The sequence below is a fragment of the Salvelinus namaycush genome, chromosome 13 (genome assembly GCF_016432855.1).
Source record: "Salvelinus namaycush isolate Seneca chromosome 13, SaNama_1.0, whole genome shotgun sequence".
Classification (NCBI taxonomy): Eukaryota; Metazoa; Chordata; class Actinopteri; order Salmoniformes; family Salmonidae; genus Salvelinus; species Salvelinus namaycush.
In genome coordinates this window covers 26260622-26282234 of record NC_052319.1, presented here as the reverse complement: position 1 = coordinate 26282234, position 21613 = coordinate 26260622, and the positions used below count along the sequence as shown (strand labels likewise).

Genomic DNA, 21613 nt, shown 5'->3' with positions numbered 1-21613 from the left:
TTAAGGTATCTGTGACCACCAAATGCATATCTGTATTCCCAGTCATGTGAAATCTTTAGATTAAGGACTAATTTATTTCTTTCAATTGACTGATTTCCTTATATGAACTTTAACTTGGTAAAATCTTTGAAGTTGTTGCATGTTGTGTATATAATTATTGTTCATACCTAGTTTAGACGTAATTTAGGTTGGCTATATGCATGGATGGCAGGTAGCCTAGCAGTTAAGTGTGTTTGGCCAGTAACCGAAAAAGGTAGCTGGTTTGAATCCCCAAGCCGACTAGGTGAACAATCTGGTAATGTGCCCCTGAGCAAGGCACATAACCCTAATTGCTCCTGTAAATCGCTCTGGTTAAAACGTCTGCTAAAATGTAAATTGATGTCGTTTTATGAAGACTACAAAAAAAAGCTTAAAAATACATTATTGTGAGCTAATCAGCATGGCACATAAATTCAGCACGTTTGGATTAATTTCTGTTGGGGATAGGGGGAGCAGCGGCTCCCTCTATCTCTCTACTGCCCTCACTCAGGCCCTGACCGATTCAGCTTCCTCTGTTGGTGATGCTTTACAGGGGAGTGAGTGAGAGAGCGACAACAAGAGAGAGGGAGGCAGGGGGAGAATAGAGAAAGCAAGCAGCACTGCCAGCCGCGGTAGCTCAATATGGAGTAACAGCGTAGGCTCGACAACGACGGGAGTACAAAGAACAACCCGCTTTGGATCGAAATTACATTAACAAGGAATAAGGGATCACTTCAAATAATGAGATACGACATTGCATATACACAATCAACTTGAAGGGAATAAAATAGACTTTGCAATTTCTATTTATTATTGAAAAATGGCGAACGAGTCTCCAGCTAAAAGTCTAGTTGACATAGACCTTGCCTCTTTGCGGGTGAGTGCAATACATCTTATCTGAGGATGTACATTGTTTGCTGTCCAAATCCATTTATTGACGCAACCATGGGCTAAACCAGGGTAAAATGTGTTACAAATGGGATGTGTTGTTCTTGATAGGATAGGGGGATAAATTCCTATTTTTCCTTTGTTGGCAATGCACTGGCATGTGAGGCAAATCTGGCGCTACTGCCTAATTGAACGGGTTGTAACGTTGGCCATGATACTATGAAAACCACCCATCTTTCAAAGTTATTTGGTAAATGTTAACCATTTGTTAATTTCATTTTACAGGACCCAGCTGGTATTTTCGAACTGGTGGAAGTGGTCGGCAATGGCACGTATGGACAAGTATACAAGGTTTGTTTGCGTTTCCCAATTCCATATAGGCAATATATACCCTACTGTAGGCTGTCAGAGACCACTGAAAATAGGCGGAAACTGTAGCGCAAACATGTATTTTTCTCCCAGTTTGAGAGAAGTGGCAAATAGCCTATAGACGGATGGACCGCACTGGATTATTACTGCGCTGAGGTGTAAGGTATAGACTAAAGATTTAGACATGTGCATTTCCTTTTCTTTACAATTTTGTTGTGTGTTTTATTGTGTTAGGACTAACTAACTGCAACCCATCAGATTTAACAAGCCAAACCAGCTCTAATTTGTCTGGCGATCCTTATCATAGGCGCCTGACCGACTTCTTCCCGTGCGCTACTGGGTGTGCACCGTTGCGCATACTGTATTCAGATCCAATGCAGTGTTGAGCTATTGACATGCCACTTACAGTCGATTAGCAAAGTATGGGATTCGATGTGGAAGCGATTGACCCGTGTAGCCCAGTTGGTAGAGCATGGACAGGGTTGTGGGTTCGATTCCCACGGTGGACCAGTACGAAAAAAAATATTAGAATGTATGCACTCACCACTTACTGTAAGTCATTCTGGATAAGAGCGTCAGCTATATGACAACATGTACAATTGTAGGATAGTATCTAGCTACAGCCATCACGTCTCACCGGAGTGGATAGAGCAGCCTACCTAGGCTACATCACATCCTGTTGTTTTGAAGCTGCTGTTATCTGGTAGAACGGAAGGGAGATTGGGAGAATATGTCCAGACCTGTTGTCATCTGATTTATTGGCCACAAATGGATGCCGATGGAAAATGATCAGACCTTGGTCAAATGTATTGCTTAAAAACTTTTGAATGGCCAATTTGATCCTCACTTGATTTAGCTTGCCTGGCAGTCTATGCAATGGGATAGTCCCAAAAGTGCAAACTCAAAGCCAAATCAATTGTACCATATTAATTTTGTTATATTAATATTTACATATGTAAAATTCTTTCAAATATATAAAAGCATTTAAAATATGCATTTGATCCGTATCAAATAATCTGTTAAATGAACATTTGGACAATTGAGCCCTCTTCCGAGTGGCACGGTCTAAGGCACTGCATCTCAGTGCTAGAGTCGTCACTACATAGGCACAGACACATGCATACAAACACATGATAACATACGCACTACACACACACACACACACATGTATTTTGCCTTGTAGATATGTGGTAGTGGAGTATGGGCCTGAGGGCACACACTTAGTGTCTTGTGAGTTCTGTAATGAATGTATTGTAATAAAATAAAAAAATGTATAACTGCCTTAGTTTTGCCGGACCCCAGGAAGAGTAGCTGATAATAAATACAAATACTACAGACCCTGGTTCGAGTCCAGGCTATATCACAACTGGCCGTGATTGGGAGTCCCATAGGGTGGCGCACAATTGGCCCAGCGTTGACCGGGTTTGGCCGGTGTAGGCCTTCATTGTAAATAAGAATTTGTTGTTAACTGACTTGCCTAGTTAAATAAAGGTTAAATAAAATAAATAGTGTTTTATTTATTCATTAATTGATGGAAACACTCCAACAAACATATGGATTCATAATAATGTACACTATACCCTACTGTATACCATGACTGGGCTGACCAGGTCTGATTCATTGCAGATCACAGTCAGGGGCCTAGTAAAGGACTGAGTCAATATCCTCTGGTCCCTTGGTGGGATTTGTTATTCACACACAGTGATCAAAGCAGACCTCCATCAGCCCTACATAACTGTTCAGCAGCAGGGTATGATAAAAAACATGTAATAATCATACCAGAGGACATTGAGAGTGGAGATACAGACCGCTCCTTCCTCAGAAGGTCAACATCAAGATCAAGATGAAACCATGAGTTTTCTGTAGTGTCATTATCTTGATTCTGGGTCATTCCAAATGATTTCAATCACTTTCTGACTGCACCCCTTTTGATTTGAATGAAACCTTTCATACATGTTTGGCCACCATCTTTTCTTTCTTCAAGCGTGTGCAGGCACAACAAACACCTCAGATTATGTAAATAGGGTTTAAGCTACAACATATTTGAACATCATTTTTTTTTTAGGGGAGATGACTCGTATTTAGATAATTTACTTTAAAGCTTAAATTTTGTAAAAAAATGTAACACTTTTTTTTCCTCAACTAAATCATGAAGCAGTTTGACAACCCTGTTTAGAAGCTTTAAAATTATATCAAGCTGAAGAGATTATCTTTTTTAGTGATGAAGGGTGGGGTATGCCAAATGGGTCAACTTTGAGCACCTCTATCTCCTGAATGTTTTGTCATTCAGGTCCAAAAAGTCACTTTCTGACCACTTCTACCATGGGCAAACATGTATGGAAGGCTTCATTCAAATCAAAAGGGGTGAAATCAGAAGGTGATTGAAATCATATGGAATGACCCTTCTGTCTAAAACCATCCACTTTGCATTTGGGTGTGTGCTGACAGGAAGTCTTCCTTTTAGGGACAGTAGTGGTATTCTCTGTACAGAAATCTGAAAACATACATTCTGTAGCAGCCATTTTCTCTTTAGAGCAGATGGTATCCTTCACTGAATGATCTTGGTTTTATATGAAATCATTTCACCATAAGTAGCTAGCTACAATGTCTTCTTACATGCTGACCACACCGCTCACGTCACGTGTGCGAGAGTTGTAAAATAAATGTACACATACATGTTATTCAGGCATTGCACCCACAGTGCTCAACAAGCGTCTGCGTAGCCAGGCACTAAAATAGAACTTGTCTCTATTTGTGACGCTTGACGCGCTGCAAGTCCCGCCTCTCCCATCTCCTCATTGGTTTTTAGGAGCATATATGTGGGTGAAAGACGAACTAATGTTCACACTCCATGTCACGCCCTGGCCATAGAGAGGCTTTTATTCTCTATTTTGGTTAGGCCAGGGTGTGACTAGGGTGGGCATTCTAGTTTCTTTATTTCTATATTTTCTATTTCTTTGTGTTTGGCCGGGTATGGTTCTCAATCAGAGGCAGCTGTCTATCGTTGTCTCTGATTGGGAATCATACTTAGGCAGCCTTTTTCCCACCTATGTTTCTGGGTAGTTGTTTTCTGTATAGTTTAGTTTCCTTACAGAACTGTTCGTTTTTCTCGTTGTTATTTTTGTTCAAGTGTTCTGATTTAATAAAATATCATGAACACGTACCACGCTGCGCTTTGGTCCAGTCATTTCCAGGAAGAGGATCGTGACACTCCAGTCCAATTGGTAGTGGTAATGCAGCTTAATGTTGGTTGCCAATTACCATATAATGTCCGAAGAAGAAGAAGCGTGGAGGAGGAGAGATTACTAGAAACAAACTCGGTTTACCCTTTTATCTGTGGATTAATTGTTGGAGTAAAGGACCTTGTGCATTTCAGGTAAAATTACAACCCAATGTTTATATCCCAGGACAAATTAGCTAGAAACAGCAAGCTAGCTAGCTAAATTGCCATAAATCAAAATCAAATCATATTTTATTAGTCACATGCTCCAAATACAACAGGTATAGATAGACCTTACAGGGAAATGCTTACTTACGAGCCCCTAGCCAACAATGCAGTAAAAAAAAATACAGATAAGAATAACAAATAAAAGTAACAAGTAGTTAAAGATCAGCAGTAAAATAACAATAGCGAGACTATATACAGGGGGGGGGGGTACCGGTACAGAGTCAATGTGTGGGGCCACCGATAAGTTGAGGTAATATGTACATGTAGGTAGAGTTATTAAAGTGACTATGCATAGATGATAACAACAGAGAGTAGCAGCGATGTAAAAGAGGGGGGGGGGGAAATGCAAATAGTCTGGGTAGCCATTTGATTAGGTGTTCAGGAGTCTTATGGCTTGGGGTTAGAAGCTGTTTAGAACCTCTTGGACCTAGACTTGGCTCTCATGTACCGCTTGCTGTGCAGTAGCAGAGAGAACAGTCTATGACTATGGTGGCTGGAGTCTTTGACAATTTTTCAGGCCTTCTCCTGCCACCGCCTGGTGTAGAGGTCCTGGATTGCAGGAAGCTTGGCCGCATTGATGTACTGGACCGTTCGCACTACCCTCTGTAGTGCCTTGCGGTCGGAGGCCGAGCAGTTGCCATACTAGACAGTGATGCAACCAGTCAGGATGCTCTCGATGGTGCAGCTGTAGAACCTTTTGAGGATCTGAGGACCCATGCCAAATCTTTTCAGTCTCCTGAGGTATAGATTTTGTCGTGCTCTCTTCATGACTGTCTTGGTGTGCTTGGACCATGTTAGTTTGTTGGTGATGTTGACACCAAGGACCCAAGGAAATGTTAAATGCTTTTCGACCTGTCCCCAAATTAAGATAGTTGGCTCAGAGTTTGTTTTGATATTTCAAACTGCGTGTCCTGATTGTGTCTGGTGTGGGTGGACAAAATCAAAATTAGCGCGATGGCGGTCTGGTCAGCATGTTAGCTCTGGGGAGTGGCACAAACAATTTGCATTCGAGGATGCATAGGCTATACATGTGTTTACTATATATAGCCGGGTGGAGAGTCAAATCATATTGACTTGTCTGCCAATGTCGTGAAGGCCCTTAAGGCTGCCGATGGATAAAGCCTAATCATTCCTGTGTGTGTGTTTTACTACTATGCAATGCACACTTTGAAGACTGCCTATGCACGTCTTGGTGAGCTAGTAGAGGCCATAGACTGAATAAACTGTTCTGAGTTCCCCTGGTATTGGTGTGTGTCTCTGGAAACAACACAGCATGAAGAATAAGTCTATATGCTTTGGGGGTTTAAAAAGCGTAATTTTGCTCTAGCGCAGGGCGGGCATGGCAGTAGTGAGACCATGTCATTAACTGGGAGCCAGGCCGTTTAGAAATGCTCTGTAACACAAATTGGCCTTGACTTTTGGAGTTTAACTTCCTTAGGTCTTAGTGAATCATCTCACTTGCTGCAAGTTTGGCAGGAATAAACCAAGCTTTTCTTCCATGAACCACATTAATTTAGTGGCTAGGTGTGTGTGTTTGGAGTTTGCACATGTTTTGATCTATGGCTGTGTGTTTGTGTTAGGATCTGCATGTGTATATTCGATCCACAACCCATTTTGATTGGCCATCATACTCAGACTAGCCAATGGCAGCTGTGTGCCTTTGTAGCTGTGTGGACTGCAGCTGTTCTGATGGTAAGAGGGAGAGGGAGAGAAAGAGACATCCCTTAATCAAAGGTGCTTTTGTTTTGAGGGTAAGTCCCTGCAGGAGTTGTAATGGAAAAACAGCATGCATGTCTCACACTATCTGGTCCTAAAAACATCCTACCCACACTGCCAACAGTCAGCAAGGAAATCTGGCATTCCCCCGTGTGTGTAAATGGTTTAACCCAATTATAACTCCTCATAATAACCATCTAGTCCAGGGGTTCTTAAACTTTTTCAGCCTGGGACCCAAATTAGAAATTCTATGTTTTCCTGGGACCCAAGCTTACAAAACACGCAACTATACGTAATATCGGTACATTTCATTGCCCTTATGCCCATTAACAAATGCAACATAACAATTAAATGAAATACCCATATAAATAGCTACTCATGTTTCTTTCCCCATTAAAAACACTCTTACATATCTGTCTAGGTTGGAACTGTTGCTGTTAAAATACAATAAATAATTTAAAATCTGAACTGGAATAAACTGATTGATCACATCACACAGATGTAGACCAGAAAACACACAGTCCTAATGAGAGGTGTGTGACTGGAAGTTTTCAACAAGCAGGTCTATTCTGGGCTCGGTTTTTGACAGTGTAACCCTGAGGTCATGTTCAGCATTGAGTCTGTTGCATTACTTGTTTCTGTCACGTTCTGACCTTTATTTTCCCTTGTTTTGTCTATATTTAGTATGGTCAGGGTGTGAGTTGGGGTGGGCAGTCTATGTTATTTGTTTCTATGTTTAGGTTTGTTCATTTAGCCTGATATGGTTCTCAATCAGAGGCAGGTGTTTTGCATTGTCTCTGATTGGGAGCCATATTTAGGTTGCCTGTTTTCACTGTTGGTTTGTGGGTGTTTGTTTCCGTGTTAGTGTTTTTCACCACACGGTACTGTTTCGGTTTTCTGCACATCATTTATTGTTTTTGTATTTCAGTGTTCAGTTCGGTTTTAATAAATCATCATGAGCACTTACCACGCTGCAAATTGGTCCGATCCTTGTTACACCTCTTCAGAGGAAGAAGAGGACGAGAGCCGTTACAGTTTCTTAAGTATGCCAGAGTTGAGAACCCTGACTCGCATAGGTATGTGGAGCCAAACTGTATCAGAACATCTACTGCTTTCTCAGCCAGACAGGAGACAGCAACCTGCTGTAGATGAGCAACCCAGAAGTGTGTGAGTGTGTTTGCCTCAAAAAGCATCTTGCGTCAATCAATGTATTCCAGTTCAGAATAAAAATGATTACTTGTATTTTAACAGCAACAGTTTTTATTTTTTTCATCTTCATCTGTGTTGTTACTTAGGGTAGCACTATCAGTAGCTAGCTAGCTTGCTTTGGCTAATGTTAGCTAGCTAGCTATTAGCTGTGTACAAGGGGATTGTTTGAAAGAGAAATTCACATTGACTACTATGAGAGATAGTATACTCCCTTATTTCTGCTTATCATCACCTGTTATAAAATGACTATAATGCCTTGCTAGCTGACTTACTTTTCCACTGTCAAAGCACTGTTTCCTGAAGCATTCTGCCCTGTTCTGAAAGAACTCCCTGGGTTTACCATCATACTGTGGATGTTTGGTCAGGACCTGTCATTTTTAATTTGTTCGTTTTGAGAGACTCACTTCCCTGCACAAAACACATTGTTGGCGCTCCTTGTTATTTATCAACGTTTGTATTAAACCAAGAGAGAGAAACTCATTGCTGTATTTGCGTTTCATGACAATTGAGCTCAGTCAGAACTGGCTAGTTTGCGTCAATTCGATGATGGCGGTTAGTGATGGCGAGTGGGAATGACAAGCCAGTGGCTGAAAGCGCTTCATCTGCTGCTGAACAACAGCACTGCAGTGTGTGGGTCGCAGAGTGATCTTCTGCCAAAAAAGATCTGGTAAACCGTGAAGCACACGGGCATCTTCCACCCACTCGCGCAGCTGCCAAACTGAGCCGAGACACCGCTGCCAAACTGAGCCGAGACACCGCTGCCAAACTGAGCCGAGACACCGCTGCCAAACTGAGCCGAGACACCGCTGCCAAACTGAGCCGAGACACCGCTGCCAAACTGAGCCGAGACACCGCTGCCAAACTGAGCCGAGACACCGCTGCCAAACTGAGCCGAGACACCGCTGCTAAGCAGAGAGCGCACTGAACAGAGAATGCAGTTGCACTTGGCCAAAATCAATTCCAGTAATTAATGAAATAATTATAAATTTACCCTGACACATCGCGACCAACCATTTAACAGGTTTGGGTCGCGACCCAGACTTTAAGAAAGGCTGGTCTAGTCCATTCTACAACTATAATGGGTTGGCAGCATTTGAATGTCTCCATTATAATCCATTATTGATCAACAGTTCAGTTAATTCTAGTTAGTCTGACATGGTTATTTTTAAGGAACTTGGTCATTGTCATCTTTGCTGTAGAGGATGTTGGATGTTAGTCAGACGTGAGGAAGTAGCAAAATGGTGGAAGTCATCCATGTAATGATGAGAAGTAGGTTGCTTGGCCCGCCACAGTGTATACCACAAGGTAGTTCTCCACACTGTCTGATTCATTGTCATTCTGAGTTTCGATTTTGGACACAGAGAAAGACATCAAATGAGTCCAATTTGTGTGTAGATGATTTTATGCATCATCAGAGATTCTTGAATTTGCTATGCACATACTTACATGTATGTGCCTCACCCACACCTACGCATAACACATCCGTTTATGGCTGCACCTCAAGATCATATTCCGTAGCTATCATTACGTTTACAATGGAAAACTCCAGTTCACATTTTTGGATCATTGCGGAAGGAAGGTTCTGTGTCAGTCTTCATCTTTTCCATTCGTTTGAAGCACTTAGGCGTGATTGGCTGAGCTTTCTAATTGAACTGTGGCTTCTTTTTTTTCTCCGCCTTCTCTCCGGGACCAAGGGCTTTTGTTGGGGTCGGGCAGCAGTACTGTACATCACAGAGGAAATACTGGCAGAGACGGCGTTGGATCACTTTACAGATGGGCCAGGGGGATGTTGGCTTGGCTCCGCAGAAGCTGTCAGCTTTAGAGATCTCACCCTCTCCTGACCCTCCTCCTCCTCCACCTCCCCTAGGTCTACAAGAGATGATAGATAAGGTTGATGAGGGAGAGAGTGAGCTAGGACTAGGAACTGGAGGAACAGGGTTAATGGTCCATGGTGGGAGGTGTGATACGGTGCAGTACCAACTACAGACTCTTGTCCATGTAGTTTGTAGTGGGTGCCTGCACTCCCTTAAAGCAGTCTAAGGCTAAAGGTACTATAAACCTGGCAAGAAGGAAGGCCTGATTTTAACCTGATTAATTTCCACCCTCTGCTGATTCAAACCATCATCCCTGGTGGTGCCTTTAAAAAAACAGTGAGCGAAAGTGTCAATTAAACACTGGCTTGCCCCTTCTCACAGTAATCTAGTGCTCACCAGTCCATGTTGTTAGCTACAACCTAATTTACTCACTGTTTGTGGTTAACACATATTTTCCCCCCTATTACCTGCTCAGGTGTAGGTCCTTCATGAACATACCGGCTTTCTACCCAGATGAAGTCACTGCTATTGCATACTGAACCACTGGCTCGACTCGCACTAAACAAGAGTTTAATAGAGGGACTGCTGTTCTCCTTTCCTTCCCAGAGCCAGCCCACCCAAGCACAGAGGCTCTGCCTACTGCCTAGCCCCCTGACAGCCTGCTGTGAAAGGTGGAAAAAGCTGTAAACACACAGTGGTCTACCTCTCTTCTCTCCCTCCGCTCTGGCAGTAGTGGACCATCCCTCACTGTGGAATGCAAGGCCTGGGCAGTGTCTATGAGAATGTAGAAAGGGTACGGGGGTAGAGAAGGGAGGAAAGGGGGAAGACGAAGTGAAAAAGAAAGTAAAGACGGGAGAACAGGAATGGAGAGGGAGAGGGACAATGAGGTTAAATGGGAGAGGTTGAGTGGAAGGTCATTGGTTTGTGGTCACTGAGCAAATCTAGCCTACTTCACAGCCCAGGTCACATGACTCAGTGAGGAAGATGGGGGAAGGGATGGTGGGCATTATGGCTGCAGTAATCCCACAGCAGGTGACGCCACATGCCGAGAAAGAGGGAGATAAATAAATGGAGACAGACAGAAGATGCGGAAGAGAATAGGCAAGGTTCTGGGGAGCTACTTGGTAAGGAGCAGGCTTTCAGTCCATCCAGTAACACACACTTGCAGTCTAGTTTCATTTTATAGACTGTGGCCTGGCCTTTGGCCCAGCATTGACTGCCCTCAGGTCAGCTGCCTGGCTGGCTGGCCAGCCCATTATCTCGCCATTCATAGCCACATCTAATGAGCAGCTTGTGGGCCTTTTACCCCCTAATTTAGATCTTACCCCCATCTTGTCCTTTTACCCCTCCCTCTTTTAACTTGTCCCCCTGATTATTAAGATGGCTTTGGTCCTTCCATCTACCCAGCTAGACCTCCTGGCTTACTAGCTAGTGACCCCTCCCCTCACCCCCCCTGCCCCTCCATGCACCATGCCCACCCACTCCCCCATATAAAGGTCATGATAGGATTATGAAGATGCAGTGAGGCGAGTTGAGACGTGATCAATAAGGGCCAAGCATTGATGTTCGCTCGCGTGCCTCCAACAAAATAGAATTATCTCAAGCACTAGCTGCTTGTTTGTCCTGATCGCCTTCAATGTAATTAATTTCCAAACCATAAGCATCTTTATGTCCCCTGTTCTCTGTGGGTGAGGAGACGGATTGTTACATAAAGCACTTAGTATGTTAATGCTCTGTAATAGAGCGCGCAATGGAATAATACATTCTCAAAATGAGGTAGATAGAGTGCTGTTCTAGCTCCCAGAGACAGGAACAGTACTGATCTTTTCCAGTGTGTTTCTGTGAAAACACCATTTCCTCTGTGAGGACAGTTCACTGGATAGTTTCTTCACATAATTAACATTGTGTCTTTAAAAATGAGGCTGCAGCTCTATCCTAGAGAGGATTAGCTAGACATGAAGCCTGCAGGAGTCCATAGGAAGGAGACCAGTGGATGGCTAAGTATGCGTTGAGTCATAGGTCTAAACAGGCACGCACATACATCCAAGGGAACCCATGTCACTGTCAGTTCATCGTGTCATGTGTGTTCGATGTGTCTCGATAGGCCTCCCGTGTGACACACCACTCATGTCTGTGTGGGGTGGTAGGCTTTAGCTAAGTCAGATGTCTCTCCATCTCTCTTTCTTCCTCCCTCTCTATCTCTCTCCCTCTCTCTGAGACCAGGCTAGATTGATTCTTAATAGTGGTCTGTTAGACCTAGAGAGCCTGGCACTATCTGGCCTCACAGACAACTCCTCCTTCATTCTGCTATCTATCTCTGACCTCCTCCTGACTGATAAGGCCTCTGTCCCACACCAAAATGGCCGCCGTGGCCGGCCGGCTGCTATCAGCTCCATGTGTAGCAGAAAGACAGAAGCTCTGGAGAAATCCCACGGGGCTACCCTCTGCCTTAGAGCCCAGCTCGGGCATGAATTTTAAGCCCGAGCCCTAGCCATGTCCGTGACGTTCAGGCCCTACCCTACCCAGGCCCGATTGCTTCTGCCAAATTGAAGGCCCCAACCCTGCCCGAAACCCAAAATAACTTCCTTGTTAGTAAATCCATTAGCTGCTCCTATCTGTCTCTCCTTCACTCTGCATGCACTCTGCTCGCTCTGCATGCGCTCTGCTCATGGCGACATAGCAACGGCTCCGCTTGGGCTTCTCAGCTGCCCTGCTTAATGATGAGACATTAGAGAGCAGTTAGCTGTTAGCTCATTTTCGTCACTCTGACCAAACTCAAGGAACATTATTTTCTGTGTAATAACCTCTCCTGTCTTATATTTGACAAGGTCAAAGCACTTCTAACAACATTTTATGATCTTAGTCAGATATGACTGTACAGCGCAGCAGAGCACAAGTAAACGGCTCAGCTTCAAAATGTTAATGATCAATTTAGTGATACCCGAGCCCTGCCCGTACCCTAGTTACTGAAGAAAAAAATAAGCCTTACCCTGCCCTAACCCGATGTATAATGTTGGGGCCCGTCGGGCTCGGGCCGGGCAGCTGAGGTGGGTTTAGACACAAGGAGATAGTATGGCTGGCCTATGTATTCGGTCCATTAGTGTTGTCAATCAATCACAGTCCGATGAATGGTGATACTAGCACTTTTAGGATGAGAGACATTGTCCTGTGGCTGCTGGCTGCATGACATGCACTAGCTCTTGGATATATATTCTCAGGATCTAGCTCTTGGATATATATTCTCAGGATCTAGCTCTTGGATATATATCCTCAGGATCTAGCTCTTGGATATATATCCTCAGGATCTAGCTCTTGGATATATATCCTCAGGATCTAGCTCTTGGATATATATCCTCAGGATCTAGCTCTTGGATATATATCCTCAGGATGAAGCTCTTGGATATATATCCTCAGGTTCTAGCTCTTGGATATATATCCTCAGGATCTAGCTCTTGGATATATATCCTCAGGATCTAGCTCTTGGATATATATCCTCAGGATCTAGGTCTTGGATATATATCCTCAGGTTCTAGCTCTTGGATATATATCCTCAGGTTCTAGGTCTTGGAAGTGTAACTCATTTTCTTGTGTGGGGTTAATGACAGTTCTGCATTGTCTGAGGTTTTAGGGTTTAGCATTCTACTGTATGGGTGGCGATTTGCCATCTGGACTGGGTATAGGGGATATAAGGAGGGGGGTTAGAGGCTGATGCAGTCTGTCTGGTCTATGTGGGCACAAGGATTTAGGGAGATATTGGGGAATGTAGCAGAACTTGAATAAAAAAAGAAGACTAAAAACAACAGGTGTCCATTGGACTATATACCACTCTCAGTATTGAGATTGTGTTGTGAATAAGGCTGTATTCCCTGTAGCAGTGTTTCCCCTATATTAATTTAGCAGTGGTGACCCACCACTGCTAAATTGTTGCCACCGCAACAAAAAAACATGATTTAGTTATAAAATATATTTATTTCTGCCAAGACATTCTTTTAAATTGATAGTTGTTGGCTCAATGACTGGAAATCAATGGGAACAGCTAGCATGTCATTGCGTTAACGCTAGTAACAATGCACCCCCCCTTGACACCACTGCTGAAAAAATAATACGGGAAACACTGCTGTAGTGTTTCACCCCACAAGTGCTTTGGTTTGTTTTAATGGCATTTTGTATTTACCTGAAAGAGAATCGTGATGGATTGCATAAAAGTTGTATCTCCTGGAAACACATTTCTGACCATGCCCCTATTGTCTTCCATTTTGTTGAACTTACACTGACACAAACTGATCCATTTTATCAGTTTATTTGTAAATACAAAGTTTAATTTATATTTTATTTAGAAGTTGTCCTTCACATAACCCTCCCTCCCTCCCTCCCTCCCTCCCTCCCTCCCTCCCTCCATCCCTCTCTCTCTCTCTCCCTCCCTCCCTCCCTCCCTCCACACACACACACACACACACACTTTAACATACTTCCATGCGATCTCCATCTGTCCCTGATTCTTATAATGGCTGTTTTTCTTTATTGGGGACAGCCTCTTTCCTTTCAGACCCTTCTCCACAGTCAGGGCCAGGCAGCTGGTTGGACTGACTGGCTGACTGAACGGTTTGACTGACTGACTGAATGACTGTGGGCCTCGTTAAGTTTGTTTTCATCTGATTCACAATACTTGAGCGCTGCCCAGGTCACCTGACTAGAACCAATGCCTGTGATTTGAGCAGAGTACCAGAGCACTTCCTCCTGTAGCTGGGCAGACTCTCTAAACACCCGAGAGAACGGGGGCTTCAAACGCACATATACACACAAAGATACATCCTCATAGTCTATCTAACACATACATACTCCCACACACTCTGATGCAGATTCACAGAGTTGAATATTGACACTCTCTCGCATGCACTGACTGTACACACATGCTTGTTTGGAGAGACTGACTTGCTCTCTCTCAAACACAGACACACACACACACTCTCTCCCACACAAACACTTATACAGATAGGACCTACAAATGCACATTTAAATTATTTGAATACACAGAGTAGCACACGGATATAGACAACCAACATGTTTGCTACAGTGGAAGTGGAGGCGGATAGTGAAAGCCTCGTCTCATCGTAGGCAATAGTTGTGGTTGCAGCCGTGGGCATGTTGGCAGGAGAAGGGCAGCCTCTCTCGCCCTTCCTCCTCCTCTTCTCTCCTTTGTCTGTACCAACTCTGTGCTCTTAACTGAGACACATTAGCAAGGTGTTCTACACGCCAGCACTGCCTCTCTCCTCTCACCTTTCTCTCTTGCTTCTGTCTCTCTCCTCTCCTCTCCACCAGCCAGCTTGTATACAGCACTGCCTCTCTCTCTCTTGCCTCTGTCTCTCTCTTCTCTGCCAGCCAGCCAGCTTGTATACAGCACTGGGACTCCCTTCACAAGGGTGCTGCTGAGGTATTGAACTGAATTCACAAAGACCTCCTTGCTCTCTCCACAAAAGCCTTGCAGTTCCGACTAAGTTCGGCTCAGTTGCACAGGTGGTGGGGGTGTATTGATTGAGGGGGAGTGGGTGGTAGGTTAGGGGGGGGTTGTATAGTTGTCATGGCGATAAGTTGCCGTGGTTTTGGCTCTGGGTTTGGGCCGAGGATGGCACTGAATTTAAACTTTGGCTTTCTGTCATGCAGCACTGTTGTCTCTAGCGAGGGTTAGTGTGTGTGTGTGCACATCATTTTTTTTGTGTAAAGGGTCACCTGCTGTTTCCAGTTCCAAACATAGATTTTCTGTGTAGTGAAAGTCAGGTGTAAACTGATATTTAACTAAGTGGCCTGTAACTACTACTCAACCCCCAACCTCCCCTCCCCCAAAAACAAAAACACACGTTCAGCCCTCACCACATAGCCCACAGGGCAGAGGCCAGACAGAAAGCAGGGCTAGCACCTGCTCCCCTCATCTCTCTGTCTGCAGGTAAGCCCATCAGATGGTGTCTTGCTCATCCCCTATCAGTTTCATGTGGAGCAGGGCCGTACCCTGAGGACACAGGGAGGTAGAGGAGTTTAGGCAGGTCTTTAAATGCCTGTGCTCAAGGACCAGCTGGCAGAGGACGGGTGGGGAGGAGAGAGCTCTGGGTGGTATAATAGAGAGAAGATGGACCAGGGTATCATTGGATAGAGGTGTGTCACTGATGGTGAATCCCTAGCTCTATTGAATGAATGGCCATGCCCATGAAGGTGTCCCAAGACTTCTGGCCTGCTGGCTGTTAGTTTTCACCCTTCCCTCATTCTCTCTGTTATTGTCTTTCTCTTGTATTCTTTCATTTTAAATCCCCCATTTCCCTCCCCCTTTCATCCTCCCTTCCTTCTCTCATCCCGACATAGCGGTAGCTGTGCTGTGTACTAGTTATGTGCCAGGGGGCAGACAGATGCAGTAGCAGACAGTGGTGGGTTAAGGCTGAGGGTGAGTGCCCTGCCCTAAATAACTACTTCTGCACTGTACTCATCTCAGGGGCTGAGACTTGTGTCTGTTGCGTGTGTGTGGGTGCCGGTAACACACGTTTATAGGGCAGACTCACTGAAAAGACTGAGACTGACATAGTGCCTTCTGCATGACCAACAAGTCACCATATTATGTGTGCACATACGTTAGGTGCCTCACGTGATGCCGTGTGAGAAGGTCATATTGTTTTATCTCGTTGGTACTGAAGTACTGTATGTACTTGACATGGCCACTTTAGAGATCTGAACAGTTGAGGCGTTACAAGAAACTGTTTCAATGACCAACTGTGCCAGCTGATGTTGCTCATTAGTTCAGGTTCACGTTTTCCATACACACACACACGCGCGCACAATATCCCACTTACTTATGAGGGAAAAACAGACCCATGATTGCAGAGCTTAAGGTTGGGTCAGAGGTGATATTCAACAACAGTAATGCATTACAGTAAATATTCTGTGCATAACTGGTGTGTGTGTATTTGTTAGAGGTCGACCGATTAATCGCCATGGCTGATTTAATTAGGGCCGATTTCAAGTTTCATAACAATCTGTAATCGGCCTTTTTGGACACCGATTATGGCCGATTACATTGCAATCCATGAGGAAACTGCGTGGCAGGCTGACCACCTGAGTGCAGTGCAGTGTCAAAAGGACCTTGTGGCTGCAAGGAGCCAAGGTAAGTTGCTAGCTAGCATTAAACTTATCTTACAAAAAACAAATTAGTCTTCACATAATCACTAGTTAACTACACATGGTTGATGATATTACTAGGTTAACTAGCTTGTCCTGCCTTGCATATAATCATATCGGTGCCTGTTAATTTATCATCGAATCACAGCCTACTTCAACTTCGCCAAACGGGTGATGATTTAACAAAAGCACAATCGTTGCACAAATGTACCTAACCATAAACATCAATGTCTTTCTTAAAATCAATACACAGAAGTATATATTTTTAAACCTGCATATTTAGTTGAAGGAAATTCATGTTAGCAGGCTATATTAACTAGGGAAATTGTGTCACTTCTCTTGCATTCACTGCAAGCAGAGTCAGGGTATATGCAACAGTTTGGGCCGCCTGGCTTTGCGAACTGTGTGACCGTAATTAATTTGCCAGAACTTTACATAATTATGACATAACATTGAAGGTTGTGCAATGTAACAGCAATTTTTAGACTTAGGGTTGCCACCCGTTCGATAAAATACGGAACGGTTCCGTATTTCACTGAAAGAATAAACGATTTGACCATATTAATAACCAAAGGCTCATATTTCTGTGTTTATTATATTATAATTATAGAGCAGATAGAGCAGTCTGACTGAGCGGTGGTAGGCGGTAGGCAGCAGCAGGCTCGTAAGCATTCATTCAAACAGCACTTTACTGCATTTGCCAGCAGCTCTTAGCAATGCTTGATGACTTCAAGACTATCAACTCCCGAGATTAGGCTGGCAATACTAAAGTGCCTATAAGAACATCCAATAGTCAAAGGTATATGAAATACAAATGGTATAGAGAGAAATAGTTGACGTGTCATAATTCCTGTAATAACTACAACCTAAAACTTCTTAACTGGGAATATTGAAGAACTGGGAATATTGAACCACCAGCTTTCATATGTTCTCATGTTCTGAGCAAGGAACTTAAAACTTCTTATGGCTGCAATCCCGTTAACGGGATCGATATGACAACAGCCAGTGAAAGTGCAGGGCGCCAAATTCAAACAACAGAAATCTCATAATTAAAATTCCTTAAACATACAAGTATTATACACCATTTTAAAGATAAACTTGTTGTTAATCCCACCACAGTGTCCGATTTCAAATAGGCTTTTCAGCTAAAGCACCACAAACGATTATGTTAGGTCACCACCAACTCACAGAAAAATTCAGCCATTTTTCCAGGCAAAGAGAGGAGTCACAAAAAGCACAAATAGAGATAAAATGAATCACTAACCTTTGATGATCTTCATCAGATGACACTCATAGGACTTCATGTTACACAATACATATACAGTGGGGAGAACAAGTATTTGATACACTGCCGATTTTGCAGGTTTTCCTACTTACAAAGCATGTAGATGTCTGTAATTTTTATCATAGGTACACTTCAACTGTGAGAGACGGAATCTAAAACAAAAATCCAGAAAATCCCATTGTATGATTTTTAAGTAATTAATTTGCATGTCCAAAAGTTCCGTAACAGTCCGTAGAAACATGTCAAACGATGTATTGAATCAATCTTTAGAATGTTTTTAACATAAATCTTGAATAACGTTCCAACCGGAGAATTACATTGACTTCAGATGAGGATGGAACAGAGCTCCCTCTCATGTGAACGCGCATGGTGAAAGCATGGTCAGGTCATGGCAGACCTGACTAATTCCCCTCTCATTCGGCCCCCCCTTCACAGTAGAGGCATCAGACAAAGTTCTACAGACTGTTGACATCTAGTGGAAGCCGTAGGAAGTGCAAACTCATCCATATCTCGCTGTGATTTCAATGGGATCTTGGTTGAAAATCGACCAGCCTCAGAATTTCCACTTCCTGTTTGGATTTCTTTCTCAGGTTTTTGCCTGCCATATGAGTTCTGTTATACTTACAGACATAATTCAAACAGTTTTAGAAACTTCAGAGTGTTTTCTATCCAATACTAATAATAATATGCATATATTAGCAACTATGACTGAGGAGCAAGCCGTTTACTCTGGGAACCTCTGTGCACCTTTCATCCAAGCTACTCAATACTTCCCCTGCAGCCATAAGAAGTTAAACATTAGCTTTTTTACATGGCACATATTGCACTTTACTGTGTTTTTGCAATATTTAAACCCAATTGAACATGTTTCATTATTTATTTGAGACTAAATAGATGTTATTTATGTATTATATTAAGTTAAAATAAGTGTTCATTGTTCATTCAGTATTGTTGTAATTGTCATTATTACAAATATATATAAAAATCGTCCAATTAATCGGTATTGCCTTTTTTTGGTCTTCCAATTATGGGTATCGGCGTTGAAAAATCATAATCGGTCGACCTCTAGTATTTTTATTTATTTTGGATCCCCACTCTTCCTGGGGTCCAGCAAAATGAAGTAAATGTATGCAATTTTAAAAACACCACATATCTATAGTATTAAATCTGCGTTTGTGTGTGTGTGTGTCTGTGCCAATGTTTGTGTTGCTTCACAGTCCCCGCTGTTCCATAAGGTGCTTTTTTTCTGTTTTTTAAATCTAATTTTACTGCTTGCTTCAGTTACTTGATGTGGAATAGAGTTCCGTGTAGTCATGGCTCTATGTAGTACTGTGTGCCTCCCATCTCTGTGAAGAGACCTGTTGTGGCATGTCTTGTGGCGTATGCATGGGTGTCAGAGCTGTGTGCCAGTAGTTCAGACAGACAGCTCGGTGCATTCAACATGTCAATACCTCTCATAAATAAAGTAATGATGAAGTCAATCTCTCCTCCACTTTCAGCCAAGGGGAGATTGACATGCATATTATTAATATTAGCTCTTTGTGTACATCCAAGGGCCAGCCGTGCTGCCCTGTTCTGCGCCAATTGCAATATTCCTAAATCCTTTTTTGTGGCACCTGACCACACGACTGAACAGTAGTCAAGGTGCGACAAAACTAGGGCCTGTAGGACCTGCCTTGTTGCTAGTGTTGTTAAGAAGGCAGAGCATCGCTTTATTATAGACAGACTTCTCCCCGTCTTAACTACTACTGTATCAATATGTATTGACCATGACAGTTTACAATCTAGGGTTACTCCAAGCAGTTTAGTCATCTCAACCACGTTATTTATTACAATATTTAGTTGAGGTTTAGGGTTTAGTGAGTGTTTTGTTCCAAAGACAATGCTTTTAGTTTTAGAAATATTTAGGGCTAACTTATTCCTTGTGTATGTGTGGTCAACCCTAGCAACAGTGAGCCCCCTCCCCCTTCCGTGTGTGTGTGTGTAAGCATTGGATGCATGGAAGATCTATGCACTCATAAAACACTCTCCTTCACTACCTTTCTCTCCCTTTTCCCCTCCTCCCCTCTTCCCACTCTGTAAATCTCTGACTTTCTTTTATCGTCATGGCATCACTCTGCACTGTAATCATTCTGTAATTGCTCTCTCTCTCCCTCCCTCTATCTCTCTCCCTCTCTCCCACCTTCACCCTCCCCCCTTTTTTCTAACACCCCACCATCCCCTCCATCTGATTAAAACAAGCCCTTGACAACCACTGTTGTTTGGTCCCATGGCAACTTGAGAGGCAGGCTGCGATAGCTGCTATATTTGGCGGTTCCCCGGAGTGAAACAAGAAACTGAGCTAGTGAATCTGATGATCAGGCCCAGTAGGTAAGGGTTAAGGGCTTCAGGGGTGTTCATGGCAAAGTCTTGCCGAGCTCTGTCTCTCTGTTGTTGTGCACAGTTGCTTTGGGACAATTTTTGAGCTCTGGCGTCTCGAACCTACAGTGCTTTATAGGGGAGTTTGTTGTGTTTGTACCAGCACTATTCCATTGCTGAGAATCAGGGAACCCCGCTAAAAACCACAGTAATGTAACATTTCGATGAGGCAGGAACAGATCATGTTGTGCTGATTTGACTCCTGTCTGCCCACCTGCTGAGTAGTGGCTACTGTTGTCCTTTGAAGTGCCTTCCAACCACCACTCTGTTTTACCCCTCAGCAGTATCCATTCCTTCCATACCATTATAATCACATCCAAACTTCTCTCTCCTTGTGGACTGTAAGCCCAGGGCAATGTTTATTTTTATTTTTAGGAAGGATTCATTTTGTTTGTCTTCTGTCATCTCATGCAAAGCATTCTGGGAGGATAATGGAGGAGGGGGAATTGGGGACAGACAGGCTGATGATGAGAGTTGAATGATGATGCAAGGGCGAGACAAGTTCACCTGAACAGATCTCTACAACAGGAGCCCCTACTGTTTGCTCAGTTAAAGAGAAACAACATTTCATCAATGCTCAAATCTGTTTTTCTGCAGGGGATTTAATGCTAAGCCCCTGAACAGAACGCTAGTCTATCGCAGTGCCTTACCCCGAATCTATCTCCTTAATGCCAAGTAGAGATGCATCAGGTCCCATTCTTACAGCCTTTGGTATGACTCAGCCAAGGACTGAACTCACAACCTCCAATCTCAGAGCAGACACTCTAACCACAAGGCCACTGAGTTGGCCACCATTACATACAACGTCATGTATTGCTTTAACACACACACACACACACACACACACACACACACACACACACACACACACACACACACACACACACACACACACACACACTGAAAGAACCTTTGCACTGTGTGCATGTTTATAGAAGGAAGAACCCAGGGTGGAGCTCTGCTCCAACATTAGGGGTCTGAATAGCAGTCAAAATGCAGTCTGCTATTATTAGCCTTGGAGTTATTATGGTTGGGTGTATGATTAGTATGACAATACACATGTACATACTTTATCTAAGACAACCAGGTTTCAGCCTCCTCCTGAGTGTATAGCTAACAAAGCACACAAGAGAGTCAGCTTGTTTCATATGACATTGTGCTTTGACTGTATGCTGTTCTGTAAACCCCCACCTTAGTGAGTGGTACCAGTACAGGACTCTGAGGTACACCCAGGCTGAGGACTTGTTATTGGGTCACTGGCGTCAACTGGCTCTAAGCCCCTGGTCTGGA

General features: G+C 43.5%; 1 protein-coding gene across 5 annotated transcripts in view; it reads left to right on the top strand.

Moving 5' to 3' along the window:
• Positions 1–644: 644 nt before the first annotated feature.
• The window catches only part of map4k4 (mitogen-activated protein kinase kinase kinase kinase 4), a 96567-nt gene continuing 75598 nt past the window's right edge, over positions 645–21613 (top strand). For all 5 annotated transcript variants that reach the window (XR_005478002.1, XM_039006989.1, XM_039006988.1 and 2 more), the window contains exons 1-2: positions 645–895; positions 1192–1257. Coding sequence is in view for 4 of the 5 variants with exons in the window: in XM_039006989.1 (XP_038862917.1) it covers positions 839–895; positions 1192–1257 (123 nt within the window). In the remaining variant the exon portion in view is untranslated. The remainder of the gene's footprint in view (positions 896–1191; positions 1258–21613) is intronic.